Consider the following 21170-nt stretch of genomic DNA (forward strand, 5'->3'; position numbering starts at 1 on the left):
TGTTGGTCATAACATGACATGAAAATTAAGACCATATTGAGTTATCATGCGGTAAAGTAGGAACATTTTTTTTTATCTTTCCATCTAAGCTATACTTTCATTTCAAACTAATCGCTGCTCTAATTATGCATAATAAAATATTATAGTGAAGTGTTTATACATTATGGTAAGTATCCATTCTTTGTTTTGCGTTAGCGCACCAATTATAACATTTGCTTACCCAGATGTCTTCGATGCAGCTACAGAAAATGAAAAGCGTTCCTAACATAAATCAGAATTAAGAAAGCACTCAATATATATTAGCAGAATTGGAAACGTGTGTTTTTCAAAGTGAAAGTTATCCACGACATTGCAATTGTTTAACTTCAGTTAAAAGTACACGTCAGTTACAATAACAGTTAGATAGATACGGTTTATTTACGGGTTTAAAGACCTGAGGAGAGCATGTCAAAAACAATTGTGCTTTATAGCTTTCTTTAACACAACGTTAATTATTTTTATTGAATTACCGCTGACGACGGTGAGGTGACGACATATGATTCTGTCACGTGATCAATGGAAAGACGTATGGTACCAGAGACAAATAAAAGATGAGCACCACTCCAGGCTGTAACTGGTGGTATCACCATATAGCTAGGCATTTCTGAAATGTCAGAAATGTCAGGAGTAGTCAAATACGTAGTTGTCCAAGAGATGAAATTAATAAATAGAAATTTTACCAGCGTTAAAGTGACATGAAGACGGAATAATATATAAATTTGGTCATTTTTGTCAGCATTGTTATCTCTCAATAATTGGAATAACGAAATTACCACAGAAACACCGTACAATTATATATATCTGTATGGCTGGGATATATCGGCAAAAGTCACAAATGTACGAAGCCGTCAACTACCCAATTGCCCATTAATTACTATTGATACATGTAGATGGTTAAAAGTTTTACAAAGTTTACGGTTGCGTAAGGATAAATGTATATTGCCCTCTTTTATGCTATGTCAATTTTTTCACACTTTTGCAACGTGACCCGGGTTTAACAAAGATTTAAACGGTTGGTGTTTTAGATAAAAGATGAATCGGTTACTGTCCCGGATAACATGGTCTATTTATATTGTTTTCTTTGGTATCTATATCTGCTTTTCATTAAGAAGATATTACTGAATTTGAAAAATGAGCGTGAGTAATTCTTAACATAAATCGATTGTTAAAAGATTGAAAATGGTTTCTAGTAAAAGATAACACGTATCATGAGATAAAATATCTTAGTGTAAGCAATCATTACTGGTTGTAATACTAACAGAAGTTTGTGTTAAACCCATTTTATCACTAATATTAAAGATTCTCTACCGACGACAGAGCATAAACGATTTCAACAATAATTGGTATTTAATTGACGAATGTGTATATATATATATGTCTAATTAACACAAAAAATAATATGAATTAATTTATTCTAATTTTGGTGCATGCGCAATCAGTAATTCATTCCATATAGTACCACAGAATGTTTTCGGGAAGCAATTAATTATTTTGAATATTTTTATCTTGAAGTAAAATAAGAAGCTCAAACTGTTCAATGGTGGTAATGGTGTAAAGTAAGTATCTTTTGTAAGTGAAGAAAAATACTAAATCGTCTCCTCTTGTTTTGATAGAGAAAAAATACCATTTCAGCGGCAGAGCATCTTTTAGTATTTAATTCAAAAATTAGACTTTATTATTCGGGATACTACACATATCTGCTACTTAATTTCATTTCGGTAATTTGTACTTTAACCCGTTTTAATCGCAGTTTTGCATTTGCATTTACCCTCCTCATTGATTCCGAATGAAGTCTGAGCAGGCCGGTTAATGAAATGACGTTTAATATACAAATGTAATGTGGTTATTATGGGAGATGTTTAAAATTATTCATTTAGTTTAAATCTTAAACAGCCATGACGTAATATTATGTTGTGATGCTTTTCCCTTACTTTGATAGGCCAGGAACAACGCGATGTCTCTTGATACAACCGTTTCTTGTGGATTGGCGTATTCTCCGGGGCTCCAGACAATTCCAATATAACTTGTTTCCGAATCTATGGTGCCCGACTGATCTGTTCCCAAACCGAATTGATTTAATGTTACGATTAACCGGGGACTTGTACGCATTACTTTTGGTCATCGGTCCAGCGCGAGCCATCAGGGCATTTATGTTCGAGACACAATCAGAAACACGCCAACACAAAAGGTTCGCCAGTGTTCGTAGATTTCGGGATATATATACATGTATATAGATATGTGTTGGTGGAGAAATAGTATTGGGGAACAGATGACAGGACTGAGGAATGTTTTACAAGTTATCTTCACCCGAAATAAATTGTAGACTAAAAGTACACCATTACAGAAAGTGAAATTTAATTTAGAAATGAAATCGAACTTTGATTATATACATTATGTACATTCGGCAAATGTGTTTCTAAAACGCCTGTATAGTTATAAGCATCTACTGGATGCAGACACGGCATTATAAGCTTATAGAAGACCCGGACACGTTTGCTGCTGGACAGTGGCCATATTCCGAGTTTGTTGACAATGAATTGGTAGTTTATAGTCGCAATGTCTGCCTTGCGGGGACTGTTTACAGGTTCTGTGTCGTCAACACGCGATTAAATACACAGACGACATTGCCAGAGTTTTTTTGTACATAATGACACTCCACCACAAGTGTAACCAGATCTAGAGACGACATTAGTGTGGGATTGGAGGAGTACAGATTTCATCCATTTTCTCCATTTATTCTGTTCTAAATAACATAAAGATCATTTTCATAGAATAATCCAACTAGCAATGACCCTTTCATTTAATCAGGTCATCTCCTTACGGTTACTAACATTAGTGCTTTAATGATATTGAATGGAGAAATATTGGAGTTTTGGTTTACTATATTATGGCAGGGGTATGGTGTTCATGCAGAACGACATGAGCGTTCTTTAATGTCCGTTAAATAACAGCTTCTCTCACTTAGTATTTACATGTAGTACGCAAAGTTCATTTTATGCAATGCGCCTGTGTTGTGTGGTCTTAGTGTTATTGGTTTTGATATTAAAAGTATTACCAATGAATTTTTCTCTAATGTATATCAGATCAGAGTAACGTGACTCACCATAAATATCGCTATCCCGTATCCACGGAAACTTAAAGTAAACGTAAAAGTGTTATTTTTTTCAGTGATTTCACAGTTTTCAAATATTAAAATTAAAAGTATTATATATTTTCATGCTATAATAATGAGTATTCGGCTAAGCTGTTATTGTCAACTAAATTGTCATTTTCTTAAGAATAGAGAGAAAATGGACTTGTTTCCATTAAAATGAGAATAAAGTACAGTAATATGCTAACTGGTAAAATTCTTTAAGATACATCGTTAATGTCAGACTCAAGACCGGACTGGATGGAATTGGTTATGTCATTTTCAACCCCACATTTGTAAGAAAATTAATTGGTAAAGAGTAAGAATTAGTCTAATATATTATTTCTATATTTCCGTGTTTTTACAATATATCTTGTTAAGCATTTGAAACAATCCGATTACATTCCTTGATATTTACTACGATAAACATGATATTCGCTCACCGTTCATTGGTTTGTCACCGGTTTTAGCCGTGGGAAATTTCTCTGTCAACCCCTAGGGTATGACATATTGCATGCGCTAACCTTTTGAACCTGAAGAAAATTACGTAACGTCATGACTTCATGCGGTAAGACCGTGGCGTGCATTATCGATGACGTAGGTACCATGTTCGTTTTGAGGCGAAAATGCTTCTTTTTAGGCTATTATCTCATCTTTCTCTTTTGTGTATGAAAAAAGGATCATTCCCTACCTATGAGGGTGTGACAACAAATATTAACCCTCAAGGGAATTTCTGAATGTTCCTCAATGTCCAATCCTCGGCAAGCCTTGGGTTGGACGTTCATGAATTACCCCTCGGGTTGTGATTTAGTTGTCACATCCTCTAGATAGGGAAAAATTCTATTAATCTTCATCGATTTCATCAGAGATGACTTCAATAACTTCAGTATAGTATACAGTTTCTTTTATTAAACAGGACATATTGATAGATACAAAACAGAAACGGTGGTTTTAAATTTTACATTTTCATTAGGACAGTGGACTACAAAAGCCGCACAAAACGGTATCTCCACCATTTGTTAAGCATCCTTCATGCTGATGTTTGTCCTTAATTATAACGTTTTAACCACGGAAAGCCGATGAGTTGAAACCATTGAAATAAACCCTCTTCGAATATACTTTGAAATCTCTTAGATCTGGAATGGTCGTTGGATGGTAGATGTTGAATCTGTTTAAAGAAAAAAAAAATATGTAATGAAGAGTTACATTTTAAAACACTTCATACTGAATAGTTACCTTGTCAAAATTCAATATAATATAATCTTGTAACAAGATTTTCTATTGGCTTAAAAATGATTATCAGATCATAAAGTATAAATGATGTCATCATTTATTACGTCACATTTGATTGGTTGATTTCTAATAGAAAAGAGTCCATCAATAACAATAGAAATACACGTAAAAGATCAAATTATAAGAATTAGCTTGATTTCATATATTGTTTTATGTTATGGAAATAAAACACAAAAATCTTATTGTATTGTTGTCATCAACCGCGAGCAAATTGATCCTTAAATATTGTTTTATTACAATTTTTTAATGAAGTTAATCTTATCTTAAACACTCAACCCTATTAATAATGACCACCCAAGGGCAGAGGAGAAATGGTCTTTATAGCCAGATGGTCTTTATACACAGGGCAAATTGTGTTGATATTCGACATTTGGGACCTTTAAAATGTGGTCTTCTTACGCAGGTGGCTATAGTTCAGAGGTGGGCGCTAAGACAGGTTTGAATGTAAATCCAATATCAAGACTATGTGATGTTACCTTTTCTGTGTTTCCGATCTCTGTGGCCGGCTTACTTTAGGTTTATGCGGCCATTCAGTCCATTCTTCTATACTAGGCAACTGTTTTCGGCTAGGTGTTTCGATTTCTGGTAAACTTTGAACTTTCTTCGCAAGGTCCATTTCCATTTTTAGGTCGACCATGTCTCGAATTAGGGTTGGTGGAATAACTGGTCGCAGAAACTTTGACGTAGGATGAGGGATATCTGCTTGTTCTTGTTCTTTCTCCTGGACATCCATTGTACATGGAACTAGTTGATCATATTCTTCAAACCCTTCGGGATAATGAAGACTTGAGGGCAGACGATAATGATATACATCTTGCACCAGACGATCGTGGAAGTTTTGATTTGCATCACTTAAAGCTCTTCTTTGGTAAGCCATCGGGGAGAAGAAAGAAGGTTCGTAGCCAGACTCTGTGATGTTTGATGCATCATAATTACACTCTGATGGAACATATGCCAAATTGTCCACCATCTCGTTACAAGGACCTTGCTTGTCATACGGATCTTGGCAACAGAAGACAGGATATTCGGTTGGATAATACCCCTCTGGAACTTCCTGGTCGTCACACAGGGTTTGTTCGGGGCAGCAGACTGATGTTGCACCCCCTTGGAATGTACTTTGGTAACTGGAGGAGCAGTACAACTTATTGTGTGTGCTTTCAATGGCTGCCCGCGTGGAGGAAGGTAGGACATATTCGCCTGCATAGAAAACATACAAATGAAAAGATGTCAATTCAACATCAGATATTCTAAAAGATGACTATCATGTTGTCTTCTATGTTGACACCACAGATAATATTATAGATTGGTGACCTGTATACTGCAGGTGCCGTAAATTTCAGGAGGTGTTATTTTCTCGATTTGTTTAGTTAACTATATTCAGCAGGTTATTAAAGTGAATAGTCGGGGGAAAAACCAACAGTCTAAATGCGTTCATTGGCCTCTCAAAAGTCCTTACATATCAAAACAACGGTACAGTTCTGCTTACGTTGTCCAATTTTGTCCGCTGAAATAAAGGGAAAACCCCGTTTAAAATTAGCACAGTTCTAAAAAATAAATTCGCTTAACTCTTTGAACGCGAGGCTGCGTGGACATAATCAGCCGGCAAAACGTTTATCATATCAATTAGTTTCTTCGCAAATAAAGCGATTTTGACGGAATATTTTATTTTTCGATTTTATTAGAAACTATACTGGATATATTCTCACCATTTTGACCGACTTAAGCCATCCTTTGCCCGACTATTCACTTGGAGGAAACTGATCCACACATTTCCCTACATCTATGAGCATATCCTTTTCCATTAGTATCACAATTATTACAACAACCTGCAGAACTCTCAGAAAACATTCGGGTCAAAAATCAACTTCTCACGAAATGATCATGCTTACTTTTCATCCTGCGGCTAAGTACATCTGAAGTGCATGTCAACATATTCAACCTTCTAAAACAAACTTTGGAAGACTTTGACCTGGGTGTTTTTTGTTTATAAAACTTAAGGTGATATTATTTCATAAAATGTTAGTAGGACAATTACGTTTACCTGTTTGTATTGGTAATCCGCCACTGGTTCGATAAGATTCTTCTGCTGATACAATCCTGTTTGTACCCACAGGACAGTTAACTTCTCCGCCTGCATGTGTTAGTATGTTAGTAGGATTTAAATGCTTCTAAATGTTAAAATTGAATTGCAAAAGATACGGGCATGTAAGTATAACGACATTTTCGATAATGATATGCAATAACCCAATTCATTGCAGTTGCTTTGTGATTCATTATTCTGTTTAAGATGATATATAATTATATTAATTACTCTACCGTTTTCGTCCTTTCTTGTTCGGTCGTGTAACGGGAATACATCCACCTGCGGGTCACATGCCACGTGACGGTCAGTTTTCTTTGGCGTTACCATGCCGCTGTAATAAATACAGAAGCAATCGTAGTAACAGGCGGAGTCGTCTAGGCGATAAAGCCGTAACTAAATGATATATTAATATGACACTCCACGTCAACTGCATCTCCGGTTCCAGGTGAAAAAGAGCCGATGCCATTTTCACCTGGGACTGATGATATAGCAACCGAATCTTCTTAAAACTTGGATGCAAGATGATCGATTTTCCATTTGTTAATGACATTACTGATAAGACGGTCTTTAGCCAAAATGAATTTATTAATTCAAACAATAGAATTATTTAACGCCATGCATGATATCAACTTACGTGTAATCTGCTTCTAGGGGCTTTGGTAATCTGCAAAATAACAGTAACAGTAATTTATTAACTAAAATGTCATATTTCGTTATCCTCGACAGAAATATTTCATATGTTGTATTTTTCATATCATACTGCTTATGGTGTTTAAACAAAATCTTAAACACAGCGACGGATCTTTTCTGAACGATACTTAGCAATCGTTAATCATTTTCTTTTTGGTTGGTTGGTTGATTAAATTCACGTTCTATGCTGTGTGTTGTGTGGGATGTGCGATGTATGTGTTTGGGAGACAGCAGTATATTTGTGTTGTGGCACTTTGTGAAAGAGGAAGTCGTGTCCGTTTTTATAGTGCTATCTCACTGAAGTAAGCTGCTGTCACAGACACAGAACAAGTACACCCCATTTTACAGACAATGTACAAACCAGTCGGTCCACTCCCTTTATGCTGAGCACTAAGCAGGTATTGTGTGTGTCGGTTAGGGGAAAGAACCCAGAGCCTTCTCACAGGAGCGAGAGCTCAATTCATGGTCAAAAGTGAGATGATGTCATGGGAGACATTAGTAAGGGGATAGAAAAAAATAATATCAAAAATTTAGTCGTCTGTCACGATTATGTAATGGGGCAACAGGAATAAATGATAACGCCCAACATGCAGTGCAGTTCATGTTGATATCATAGCAAAGATTAATTAATGTATAACTATATATGAGTAGAGATCCCCGAAAATCATATTGCTTCTAGAGACTCGCATAGGAATTACTTTTCAAAATTCGAAGGTTCGAAAATTACTCTTGAATTATGGGTATGGATTGGATTAAGACTATTTCAGACCTACTTTAACATATCGTTGCTACTGTAAAATGAAAGATGATTTATGCCTGTATATCAAAGTTATGTCGAGTTTTCATCACGTTTCAATATAGAATGCCCATAATGTTTACTACTTTCATTTATTTCTCCTCGATATTACAAACTCAAGTCAGATCGAATCATTCTTGAACGCAAGTTGTGATGCCCACACGTCAGATCTAAATGGCAAGACATTGATAGATATGTCTGTAATGTGGAAGTTGAGCGCCGGGGTGATGTCTGTTTTAGTTTGTATTGATTTGGCTCATCACACACAACATATACATGTAGATGATACAAAGATCACTGAAATCATCACGGTGCCATGATCAAAATGTTGATATGAAAGCCATGATTCTAAATCAAACACTGCTCAATGTCATTTTAGGCCGATATTCCACCCTTTTCCATAAATTTCTTATGTACGTTTTCTAATTTAAGTCCAATTGCAATATTATAACTTCCACTTATAATTAAGCTAATCGACACTTAATTTTAACAACATCCAGGAAAGGAATCAATATAAAATCAAAATATCTCAGATGCTAAACGTATTTTAATTGCTGACAATTTCACATTTAAAGAGTGCAAAATCCTGATTATAAGTTACTGTGATGATGTTGCAACTTTGGTCTTTGCATATTACAGAGCTTCCACTCTTGTGGGAATGGTATCATTTATTTTATGATCGCACATTTTTTAAAACATATAACGTTGCACTTATAAAATCAGTACTAGTACCTACTCACAAACACAAATATAGGACTAAGGGAGGTAACTCCAATAGGCACCAGAACTCACCTATTGCAGCAGAAAGTATCGATTGGATCGTGACTTCCGCGGACTTCACCTTGATGGCAGCAATCGAAGTTACTCTTGCTGAAAATGTACATTATTCTGGTTATACAAGTAGATAAAGTGAATATCAAGGCAAACAATTATGAACTGTCTTATATTCGCTATCAGTTTAGAAGCATATTGTATCATATGTTTGCAAAATATTACCGTGATACAAAATAGCACGGGCTTAGCATGCATGTAAACTTGTTAAACTTGTTGCATATTTTTTAAGGCTGTGATTCTATCTGTTTTGCTTTCTTTGGATTGACTGACACCTACATGTAAGAGCTTTGTTTTATAGGCTTTACATTTTTGGAGATGTTAGAAAGCATTATTTTTCAATGTTGCTAATGTTTTTTTTATTTTTTATTTTTGCCCAGTTTCTTACAGAATGTTTGTTGTTTGTTTTTCACTCACAAGACTTAAACTCCTACCAGCACGCGAACGCAAAACACCCTCAAAAACACAACAGTATGCATACAATTTAGAATTGCAAATTTTACTCACAATCGAGACAGCCCATCGTGGGTAATGACGTCATATTCCCCCCAGCGAGGCTTCAGTCGGGGCGACCATAAATGGTTGTCGGCACATCCAGGAGACCTGTCATCAAATGTTTATCACATATTCATAACTAACAAGTAAAACAGTTTAAGTATATTATTCGTTATTGTTCGTCCACGAAACGTCATAAAACTCCCTTTTTAATTGATGTGAATAGTTGAAATGAAAGAACTATTCCAACCCTTGCATTGTATAGCCATGTTTAAACAAACTTAAGGTTATCATGGCTTCTTATTAAAATTTAAATATCGTTTAAGAATTTTTTGTTTTCTTGAAGTCTTGTTTCCTTAAGAAGGCCTGGTCCCGGCACCATAAAACTATTCACAGACAGATTTTTAGCTCACCTGGCCCTAAGGGCCGGTGAGCTTACATGTATGTCATGGCGTGGCGTCCGTCGTCCGTCCGTCCGTCGTCCGTCCGTCCGTCAACATTTCCTTTAAATCGCTACTAGTCATAGAGTTATGCATGGATTGTAACCAAATTTGGCCACAAACATCCTTGGGGGAAGGGGAACAGAACTTGTATAAATTTTGGCTCTGGCCCCCGAGGGCAGGACGGGTGGGGCCCGATAGGTGAAATAGAGGTAAATCCTATATATCACTACTTGTCCGAGAGTTTTGCTTGAATTTTAACCAAATTTGGCCATAAACATCCTTGTGGGAAGGGGAACAGAACTTGTATAAATTTTGGCTCTGACCCCCTGGGGGCAGGAGGGGTGGGGCCCAATAGGGGATTTAGAGGTTAATATTAAAATTCCTTCAGAAAAGAAACAATGAACCTGTATTCAGAACATTACTTGGCATTACAAACCAGGTGAGAGATACAGGCCCTCTGGGCCTCTTGTTTTACAAAAGTATATGATTTTCCATAGGCTTGAGTAAAAAGTTTGTCTGAGAAAGTTGAAAAATTGACTTTCAGTTGTGGATTTCTTCGAATTTGTTTCCAAATGGTGGGATATTATAGTTGTAAAATTGCAATAAAACGTCGATGTATGAAAGAAAAATACTCTTTCATAAGTGCATATGAGGGATAGGGATATTCTACCCTCGGGATCACAAACTGTTGCAAAACCCTCGGCAAGCCTCGGGTTTTACCACATTTTGTGACCCTCGGGTAGAATATCCCTATCCTTCATAATTTGAATTACCGACTGTATACCATACGGTTCCGATTGTATACGGATGGTACTGACCGTTTTCCAATAGTACATTGGTCATGTATGACTAAATATAGGCCAATTTACAACGGAGGTCCATTTTCGACGTTACACCAGCCTATTACTAAACCGTATTGCAATTGACATAGCAACTGACATCGATGTACCCAGGATAGGTTTCAAATAAAAAAAAACTTGGTGCAATTATATATTATTATAACTATAAAATACTCAGCATGCAGGGGGGACGGTCGTTTTATGTGCATATAAGCCCATGTTAATGGTTTGTAATTTAGGATCGATATACAGAAACACGGCATTTATTGGCAATAGACAAGACACGTTATTACTTACGCCATTGTTATTTTTTTTTTATTTTTCTTATTTATTTATTTATTTATTTATTTATTTATTTATTTATTTATTTATTTAGTTATTTATTTATTCATTTCAATATCAGTTCAATATATCGATCCTACTTTTATAGTTGCACAGTTGGTAGTGATTGTACGTTTCGAACCCGAGACCTTTTGAAATAAAGGTGCATGATCTTCACGACGGTAATGCTGTAAAATCAACAAATGAACGTATTATCACAAGCTCCACTAATAAAGTCAAACGAGAAGGTTAACACATAAATTAAAGATTTTCTTATCAGAAAACCTGTTGTTATATCATATAAAGGAGGGTGAAAAGTCTAGCACAGCTGAAGTAAAATTCGGTGTCCCTCAAGGCTCGGTCATAGGGCCATCTCTATTTCTCTTCTATATCAATGATATTCATTTAAGCCTAATGTTCTGAAATAGAAACACCTTCAAATATAAAACTAATATCAAAACATATACTGGAGAAATGTTATACGCATGTTGGTTGTAGTTTTCGTGAGTTCATCGTTGTCAAAGTCTATTGAAATATGTGTAGTAAAAGTGGATATACATGTATGAACGATCAGATCAGTATGGTGGCTGATTACGGCCATCTCGTGTTGTTGTGTTGTCGCCTTGTCGTGTTGTCGCCTTGTCGAGTTGTCGCGGTCTCAAACTGCGACAACCCGAGATTTAACAGTTAAAATGTCGACTTGTCGCGTTTTCGAACCGCGACAAGTCGACAACACGACAACACGACAAGTCGACAACACGACAAGTCGACATTTCAAACACGCTAATTAGCGCGTACAGAATATCGTGTTGTCGCGGTAAAATGTCGACTTGTCGTGTTGTCGAGTTGTCGTGTTGTCGACTTGTCGTGTTGTCGAGTTGTCGACTTGTCGCCTTCCTGTTACTCATGCGCAAATCATTTGAAATAGCCACTATCTTTGAATATAGAAAACTGAAGTCAGTGCTTGTACCATAGACCATATTGGTGGCATATTTCTGCCATCGAGTGACCGACTTACGACTTAATGATGTCGACATAATTAAGGCATTAAGTCGACATCATATCGGAAGATGTCGACATAAACAGAAGAATATGTCGACTTACCACATGAACCTGCCCACATAATGATTCCAAGATAATTATGTAGAAAGTCGGTAACTCGGCGATTAATCGTGTTTATGCTCGGGTGTGACACCGACTTGTCAGTTATTGATGTCGACATCTAAACTAAAAGATGTCGACATCTGGTCATGAAAGTGGAATTCAAAGGCCATCCTTTCATAGGGCACTGTGTATATGCAGCAAGGCGCCATACAGCAGAGTTCGACGTTGATTTTGTTAATTCAGAAAAGTTTTTATATATTTGATTACAAAATTAAAAATTGTGATCCTGCATATCCCGGCCATGCAGCTGTAGCCTGCGTGTACGTACACATTGTAGCTGTTAGTCCGAGCTGAGGAAGTTAGAGTGCATTTCCATCCTCTTGGCCATAATCATTTATCAATATATATAACCGTGGGTTGAAAATTCGTTTAAAAGCTGTGTGTGTGCTTTGTGGATTAGCATTCGTACTAAGTCCATGTGGTACACACCGTACTATACTATATTACAATTATTTTTTCAATATTTAATTTTTTTGAATCACGAAAAATACCAGTTACGTAATTTAAAAGCCAAAAAGGTCACAGTACAGATACGCAATACCCATTTGGAAACCAGCTTTACTTGTTAGCTTGCCCTGTCCATATATATACATAAATATTTACATCCCTCGATACACTTATATAAAAGCACAACGAATTTTTGTTACGGTCTTAATGGCCAGATTCAACCTTTGGGCTAAAAATTCTCCCGCGGGACGCGGTTTTAGCTCCAAACTCGGGATATATCTGCATCTATTTTTTGTAGTAAAAACGTAGTAAAAAATGTCACGTGCTTATACCTCATTCATGCCATTGGCCGGAATAAACAATTGTATTATGGGTAACTAGTGATCACGTGATTGTGTGTTTACTTCCAAATATGGTGATAGTTTGCTTGCCATTTCTTCGGGAAAATTGATTTATTTGAAAATATTTAGACTCCAAAATGTTATTAATATTGCATGCATATCATTTTGACTTGCACATATGTATTATTTTACTATAAATAATGATCTGAAATGAGTTATAAAACTGTCATTTTCACGTTTTGTAAATAAATGATATAATGCGAATTGACCAATTCAATAGGTCTAACCGTCTAATCTAGGATCAGCGAAGATCGGCTACTCCCGGCTAAATTCGTAGAATTCTAAATTTATATTTATAAATATTATTACCTGCTTTAGGTTTCAGAACATATACATGTACATATAACACAGAGAAAATAAGATCTTCTTCAAAAGGCCTAATTATGTATAAATACCAGGTCAGAGAAATCACTCTATTTGGAAGTAAACACACACTCATGTGACCACTAGTTACCCACTAATACAATTCCATATTTATTTCGGCCAATGGCATGAATGAGGTATAATCACGTGACTTGTTTTACTACGTTTGACTACAAAGAACGCGTGTTTTGTGTTTTGGGAAAATCCCCCGCGGATCGTGGTTTCATTTCCACCATTTGAAACAGAAGGCTTAGAGTAGACTTTGATTGTGAAACATTGATAAATTGAAGATTACATGTTGTGCCATGGCAGATGTCAAAGTTCATGTATATATACTCCGCATCTAATAAATTTGTGTTGGATGTTGACCGTGGCCTATATTATAAGGCTTTTTTTTTTTTTTTTTTTTGCCTTAATATATCTATATTTCCAGCCTAATAATATAGGCAGGTTAGACCAGGAAATGCACCAGTCTAAATTTTGGTTGAATAATGCATGGAAAGTGAATTATTCAAACACTCTGGATATCGAATTTTTAATCATTAATTTCTTTTGAACTCGGGACTTTTTGGGTGTGTAATTAGGGAAAAGTTGATAACTTTTTATAATATATGTACCCTAATTTTCTTTTGTTGATTTACGGACCCTGAAAGATACGGATTATGCGGCTTTAACTTTTCCACTTTGTGGAAAATCCTTCAAATCGGATTTATCTCTCTTGATGAAAATGACAAACCATGTACCTTTGCTATGTTATAAAGTTTTTTTTTTTAATTTTTTTAAAATTCAATAATGAATGCAGATCAAATATATTAATCAAATATGTGTATTAATTTAATTTGAAACATGTTTGTTTTGCTGAAAATTTGCAAAAAAAAATATATCAATACAAAATATTTCATGATTGTAATTTGTTGTTGTTTTTGTACTTGCTGTAAAATGAGAAAAACCGTGTTGTGGAGAAGAAGTTTGTTAAAATTTGATTTTTTTACAAATGGATGAGAGTTGAGAATGTCTAATAGTCACCTGAATTCCGATATGCACAGTTATGAATAACGTTTTGCTTTTAAACAAACAAATAAATATGTCTCCTATATAAACTACATTGTATGGTAAAGACCCTATCCCCTGGGGAAAATTCCGAGACCCCAGGGCCATGAAATTCACAATATTGGTAGAGGGCCTTGAGACCTGCCATGTAAGCACATAAGCCCGTGTTTCTTAGTATATGTGTACATATGTATTAGATTCCCAAAAAGCTAAGTGGGCTATGCGGAAGCTTATAAACTATTTGTTTGGAATTAATATGGAAAATAAACTATGATATGATAGTATTGCTAACAATTTCAAATGGTGGAAATGAAACCACGATCCGCGGAGGATTTTCCCCATAATTGTACAAAACACGCGTTCTTTGTAGTAAAACGTAGTTGTGATTGATACATCATTCATGCCATTGGCCGTAAATAAATATGGGAATTGTATTAGTGGGTAACTAGTGATCACATGAGTGTGTGTTTACTTCCAAATAGAGTGATTTCTCTGACCTGGTATATTATACATACTTTGGCCTTATTTTCTCTGTGTTATATATATATATGTTCTGAGCCCTAAAGCAGGTACGATAATATATATAAATATAAATTTAGAATTCTACGAATTTATGGGGCCGGGAGTAGCCGAATCTTCGCTGATTTTAGATTAGACGGTTAGACCTATTGAATTGGTCAATTCGTATTATATCATTTATTTACAAAACGTGAAAATGACAGTTTTACAACTCATTTCAGTTCATTATTTATAGTAAAAACAGTGCATATGTGCAAGTCAAACGATAAGCATGCAATATTAATAATATTTTGGAGTCTAAATATTTTCAAATAAATCAATTTCTCCGAAGAAATGGCAAAGCAAACTATCACCATATTTGGAAGTAAACACAAAATCACGTGAGCACTAGTTACCCATAATACAATTGTATATTCCGGCCAATGGCGTGAATGAGGTTATAAGCACGTGACTTTTTTTACTACGTTTGACTACAAAGAACGCATGTTTTTACTACGAAAAAATAGTTGCAGATGTATCGCGAGTTGGGAGTTTAAAACCGCGTCCCTTTTTTTAGCCCAAAGTTTGAATCTGACCATTAAGACCGTAACAAAAATTCGTTCTATTTAAATCTCTGATCGAGGGATGTAAATATTTATGTAGGCCAAGCTAACAAGTAAAGCTGGTTTTCCCAACGTGTATTGTGTACTGTACTGTGACCTTTATGGCTTTTTAAATTACGTAACTGGTTTTTTTTCGGGATTCACAAGAAAATACAACATAAAAAAATCTTTTTTTTTAATTTTTTTTTTTATTTTTATTTTCATTCATTCTTTTAATATAGTATAGTACGGTATGTACTACATGGACTTGGTACGAATGCCAATCAACAAAACACACACACAGCTTGGAAACGAATTTTCAACCCACGGTTATATATATTTATAATTCGTTGTACACTTCCTTAGCTCGGGCTAACAGCTACGTACACGCAGACTACAGTTTCATGGCCGGGATGTGCAGGATCACATTTGTTTTTTTTTTTGAAATCAAATGAGTAAAAACTTGAATTAACAAAATCAACGTCGATCTACACAGTGCTCTATGAAAGGGTGGCCTTTGATTTCCACTTTCAAGACCAGATGTCGACATCTTTTAGTTTAGATGTCGACATCAATAACTGACAAGTCGGTGTCACACCCGAGCATAAACACATTAATCGCCGAGTTACCGACTGTCTACATAAATATCTTGGATTCATTATGTGGGCATGTACATGTGGTAAGTCGACATATTCTTCTGTTTATGTCGACATATTCCGATATGATTTCGACTTAATGCCTTAACGATGTCGACATTATTAAGTCGTAAGTCGGCAAATCGATAGCAGAAATATGCCACCATAAAATTGCAATATTTTATAATTTTCGGATTAACGGGCCTTCGAACTATTAGGCCTTAGCGGTTCAAGTGACCTTAAAATTAACAGATGACGATTACTGCGTACAAATCAGACGGCGTGACCAGACCATTATTACACGATTATCATATAATAAACAAATTATTGAAATTCATAGTTCAGAGAAAAATACTTTGACAACTCTCGGTAAAGAAATTGCTATCAAATTTCTTCATCTAGGTACAAACACATGCACACAATTATTTTCATTAGCAATCCAATATGGCGAGTGTTATCCATTGTTTGCGCATGTGTACAGGAAGGCGACAAGTCGACAACTCGACAACACGACAAGTCGACAACACGACAAGGCGACAACACGACAAGTCGACAACTCGACAACACGACAAGTCGACATTTTACCGCGACAACACGATATTCTGTACGCGCTAATTAGCGTGTTTGAAATGTCGACTTGTCGTGTTGTCGTGTTGTCGTGTTGTCGTGTTGTCGTGTTGTCGACTTGTCGCGGTTCGAAAACGCGACAAGTCGACATTTTAACTGTTAAATCTCGGGTTGTCGCAGTTTGAGACCGCGACAACTCGACAAGGCGACAACACGACAAGGCGACAACACGACAACACGAGATGGCCGTAATCAGCCACCATAGATCAGAGATCGAACCCGGGTCTCCGAACACTAGACAGCCAGATGCTATTACATACCAATTGATTTTGAGCTCCGTGTGCATGATCGACAGTCATTAATTCTATCTAAAACCATTATTTTTGTTGAATACTCATGCAATTCCGCAGATTTTGTCCATTTGTTTCGAAACTTACCTCGCGAACGGCGAAAGAGGATCCTGTCCGTAAATTGCCGACATCTTGCTGATCAGCCCTTCCTTACCGCCTGGCAACACCCAATGACGTAACAATGGTTATGACGTCACTATGTTTGTAACGTCACAATGGTGACAATACTGCAAATCGAATAAAAAAAATAATATTTTTACGGTATGATATCGTGCGTGTTCATTATTAACCACCATGCACCTAATACATACCGACACACCCATGTTTACTGAAAATTAGTCGCAACGGCACCCACCAATATTAAAAATGAACACCATCTACACCCCAACACTAGATGTTTCCACAAGCGGAGTTATCCATACGCTTCGAAAATCACAAAAAACTAATAATTTTATTAAATTATTGAAATATACTTTTTAACAACATAACAGATATAAAACCAGTACCTAACTAGTTTCAACATATACACTAAAATCCATAATTATATCATATAATCGAATTAGATATTTTGTGTTTCTTTAAAATGGATCCGTCATCTTTGCTTCAAGTGATCCACGTGTACCGATTCATTTCTGCTGGTACGGCGCGTTCAATTACAGATACGAAGCACAAATTCAAAGCAAATTCGTACTTTGGTACATACATGTATTACGAATTCGATATTCATATAATAGGTGATACTAATTACGGAGACGTTTCATTCTCAATTTCGTTTTAATCGACATCAAACAATACTCTCAAGGTACATTAAGACTTTGTTCAAAGATAAAACAAAGTGCAGCATTAGACTTAGTATATGTCTATGTAATAACTAAAGGAAACTGTCTGAGTTCTACCATATAAGCATTTTCTCCATTTTAGCAACTGGATATATACCCAAATGTATATTGATTTGTACATGTTTTATGTCTATGGTCAGTTAAAATTTAGATATAGGACACAAAGATGATAATAATAAACAAAACATGTCAACGTTAATGCCTGTCGGGGTATATTTTGACAGTACATTGATAGTTATGGATAAAAAATAAATAATGTAAGCTATAGGCGAGTTTCTCTTATACGATATTTATCAATTTGTGTACATGTATATACGCAGACCTATTGCGTTGTTGAATAAGATGTATTGTTTAAACCATAAAATCAGAATACACATTGTTGTAATAAACATTGTGATGGAGCAAACCATCTCGCGAAATGTCGGGAAATGCCGATTTCGTTTTTCTGTTGTTTATTGAAGATCTCCAGATTGGCAAATTGAAGACCAGCTCGACATGAATTATTACTAAACACTTAGAGTCAAAGTAAGCAGTATTTACATATTGTGATGAAATCGTTTCTGTTTCAATGGCCTTTTCCAGATTTTTGTTTCCCAATACAAAAGCTGTGCACTTTTACCAACACAAACAATATCATCAATAATCTTCTCATATTTTAACCTTAGGGCATTTGTGTATACTGCAAAACACTTTATTTTCGTGTGAACATTATTCCGCGTATTGATTCATTATTTCTAACATATTCGTGAATACATAATTTCGCGACCAAGAGTTCATATACGTTTTCGCAAAGCATTTGAGTTCGCGTTCGTTCACTCTCGCAAAATTACGCGAAAATTTGTATCTCGCAAAAATGAAATGGTTTGCAATATTCAAGTATACGTTTACAGCTTACTGCACATCTCTTACATTTTGTACCTCTAAAATTTGCAGTCCACTGGGACAGTTGCCAGATTATCGTAGGTCGTTTAATGGACATAAAATGCGAACAAACCGATAGCGATCCCATTCAAAAAGTATATTTGATAGAAAATACCAGTTAAAAGTATAGGTTATGTAAAAGTATATTATGGAACATACCGAGTTTGTGTACGTCATGATGGGCGAAATAAATATATCAGTGTGTAATTTTCTATAGTTCTTTTCATTCAGTGAGAAAAAAACCTATTGACCTTGTGTGATTTGACACTGATTGGGGGCTTAAGAGCCTTTTTAAAACCATTGATATACAGTCCGTTACTATCAGGTTAACGGGTAAACCCAAAGTTCTTTTATAAAGGCACACAATATGATTGATGTGCTAGGTCGCACTTTTTTTTTCTTCAAAAATACCTTCGTCCTCTATAAGAGGAATAAGAATTACTCTAAAATGTATCTCGCCATCCATCAAAGGATTTTAAATATATTTTTCTTCTTCTAAGGGAACCAATTTAAAAAAAAAATGCCCCAACCATTCTACTCCAGCAGTTATATGGTTCATGTACTTGGTCATCTGTCTTTCTATTATAATAGGCTGTAAAATAATTAGATTTTATAAGTACTGTACAATGCTTTAAATCGTGGGGTCATTATTTCGCGGCTATAAGGGACATGTTCACGGGGGGGGGGGGGGGGGGTAAATTTCGCGGTTTATTAATCCCTACAATTCGTGAGTAGCCTATATATTGTAGATTCTATTGCTCTTAGGTACGTTAATGGTTTTCTGGATATTTCGCTTGTGTTTATAATTCACAGAATTCAATTAAAACGTCAATATAACAAAAATGAACCACCCACGAAATGTAACAGTTATACAGTAACTATGGAGAGATACACTTACGTTGTGTTTTGCATTATAATGATGTATACGGATTTTCTAATCGTCATCACAGGACTGATTTTATTTGCTTTTCATTACAGAAATGACAGATTATATCTCCCTTTAGTAAAGATATATTTATGGTGAAGTTACTCAAGTAGGCGAGCGGAGTTGTAAAGCCTTTAATTCTTTTGATTGCGTTACTTCATTTGTGGCAGGCCGACGCACGTATTTAGTGTATTAGGTCGCCAGAGCTTATATGTACACAAGCAAGTATAACTATCTTAAATGTTAATCGAAAAATTATGAACGATATGAATAACTTTTTGGTAAATATATATATATTTACATTTTGCCACAGCGACTCCCATTACTCTAATGATAATTGTGATCTGCATTATGGGCCAATAAATGCCGCCTAGACTTGGTGTAGTAATATCTACATAAATGGATGTGAGTCTAGCTTGTTTACTAATACCATGTTAGTCCGCGCGGGGAAATTGACATTGTAGTTGAATGAACCAGTTTGGTTATGAAACTTATAAAAAAATCTTTAAAATGTCTGGATAATTGAAAGTAAACTGAATAGCTATTAAAAAAACATTGGAGATTTGTTATCTTTTCAATTTTTTCGTCTGATTATTGAAAGTAAACTGAATAGCTATTAAAAAAACATTAAAATTTTGTTATCTTTTCAATTTTTTCGTCTAACTGTCACCCTACACCATAGCTTTGGTTAAATCGTAGTCAGTTTTGGAGGCTATTCAGTGGCGTAGGAAGATGAAACGTAATGGGGGAGGGGGGCCAAAGGTCCTCAATATTTTGTAACCCCCCACCCACCCACATACTTTTTTCAAATATTATTACATATAATCCTTGTACACACAATGTATAGAAACACATAGACAGTGCCCCCCCCCCCCCCCCCCCCCGAAAAAAATATTACGATTTAGAATGGCTGATAATTTTAATATTTTTACTATGGCGCAAGCCAGATTTTAATGTATGGGGGTCCGGGGTCTCCCCCTGGTGAAAATATTACGATTTAGAATAACAGAGATGAGTTTTACGATGTATTTTTATGATATTACGATTGCCGAATGCGCGAGATTTTCGTGTTTGGTGGTCCGGGTGTCTCCCCCCCGTGAAAAAACCTTACGATTTATAATTGGCTGAGATGGGTATTACGATGTATTTTAATGAGTTTGCGAGCGCCGAAGGCGCGAACTTTTGGTGTTTTGGGGGTCCGAATGTCTCAATCGGGAATTTACGAGCGCCGAAGGCGCGAGGATTGGTGTTTGTGGGGTTCGGGGGTCTCCCCCGGGAAAAATATTACGATTAAGAATGACTGAGATGAGTTTTACGATGTATTTTTATGATTTTGCGAGCGCCGAAGGCCCGAGATTTTGGTGTTTTTTTTGGGTCAAAGTGTCTCCTCCGGGAAAAATAATACGTTTTAGAATGGCTCAGATGAATTTTCAATGTGTTTTGATGAT

At 35.8% G+C, this 21170-nt stretch overlaps 1 protein-coding gene across 2 annotated transcripts; it reads right to left on the bottom strand.

Moving 5' to 3' along the window:
* Positions 1 to 4063: 4063 nt before the first annotated feature.
* LOC138325634 (uncharacterized) lies at positions 4064 to 17246 on the bottom strand. Of its 2 annotated transcripts, XM_069271427.1 has the most exons (8): positions 17125 to 17246; positions 9370 to 9465; positions 8824 to 8901; positions 7180 to 7209; positions 6779 to 6876; positions 6504 to 6593; positions 4939 to 5659; positions 4064 to 4337 (listed from the first exon to the last, which is right to left on the bottom strand). In XM_069271427.1, exons 1-8 carry the CDS (start codon positions 17166 to 17168, stop codon positions 4232 to 4234), a joined length of 1263 nt encoding a protein of 420 aa, XP_069127528.1. In that variant the 5' UTR covers positions 17169 to 17246; the 3' UTR covers positions 4064 to 4231. The 2 variants fall into 2 exon arrangements, with proteins under 2 accessions (XP_069127528.1, XP_069127538.1); XM_069271437.1 differs by lacking the exon at positions 6504 to 6593.
* Between the last annotated feature and the right edge of the window lie 3924 nt (positions 17247 to 21170).

The sequence above is a fragment of the Argopecten irradians genome, chromosome 1, assembly GCF_041381155.1.
Source record: "Argopecten irradians isolate NY chromosome 1, Ai_NY, whole genome shotgun sequence".
Lineage (NCBI taxonomy): Eukaryota > Metazoa > Mollusca > Bivalvia > Pectinida > Pectinidae > Argopecten > Argopecten irradians.

Bases quoted from the DNA above. Each gene is read 5' to 3' on its own strand.
- LOC138325634 (XM_069271427.1), bottom strand. From the start codon at position 17,168: ATGTCGGCAATTTACGGACAGGATCCTCTTTCGCCGTTCGCGAG. The intron at 7,210-8,823 runs GTGAGTTCTGGT...GTTATTTTGCAG, and splicing joins GATACTTTCTGCTGCAATAG to ATTACCAAAGCCCCTAGAAG. The intron at 5,660-6,503 runs GTAAACGTAATT...TTTTCTATGCAG, and splicing joins CGGATTACCAATACAAACAG to GCGAATATGTCCTACCTTCC.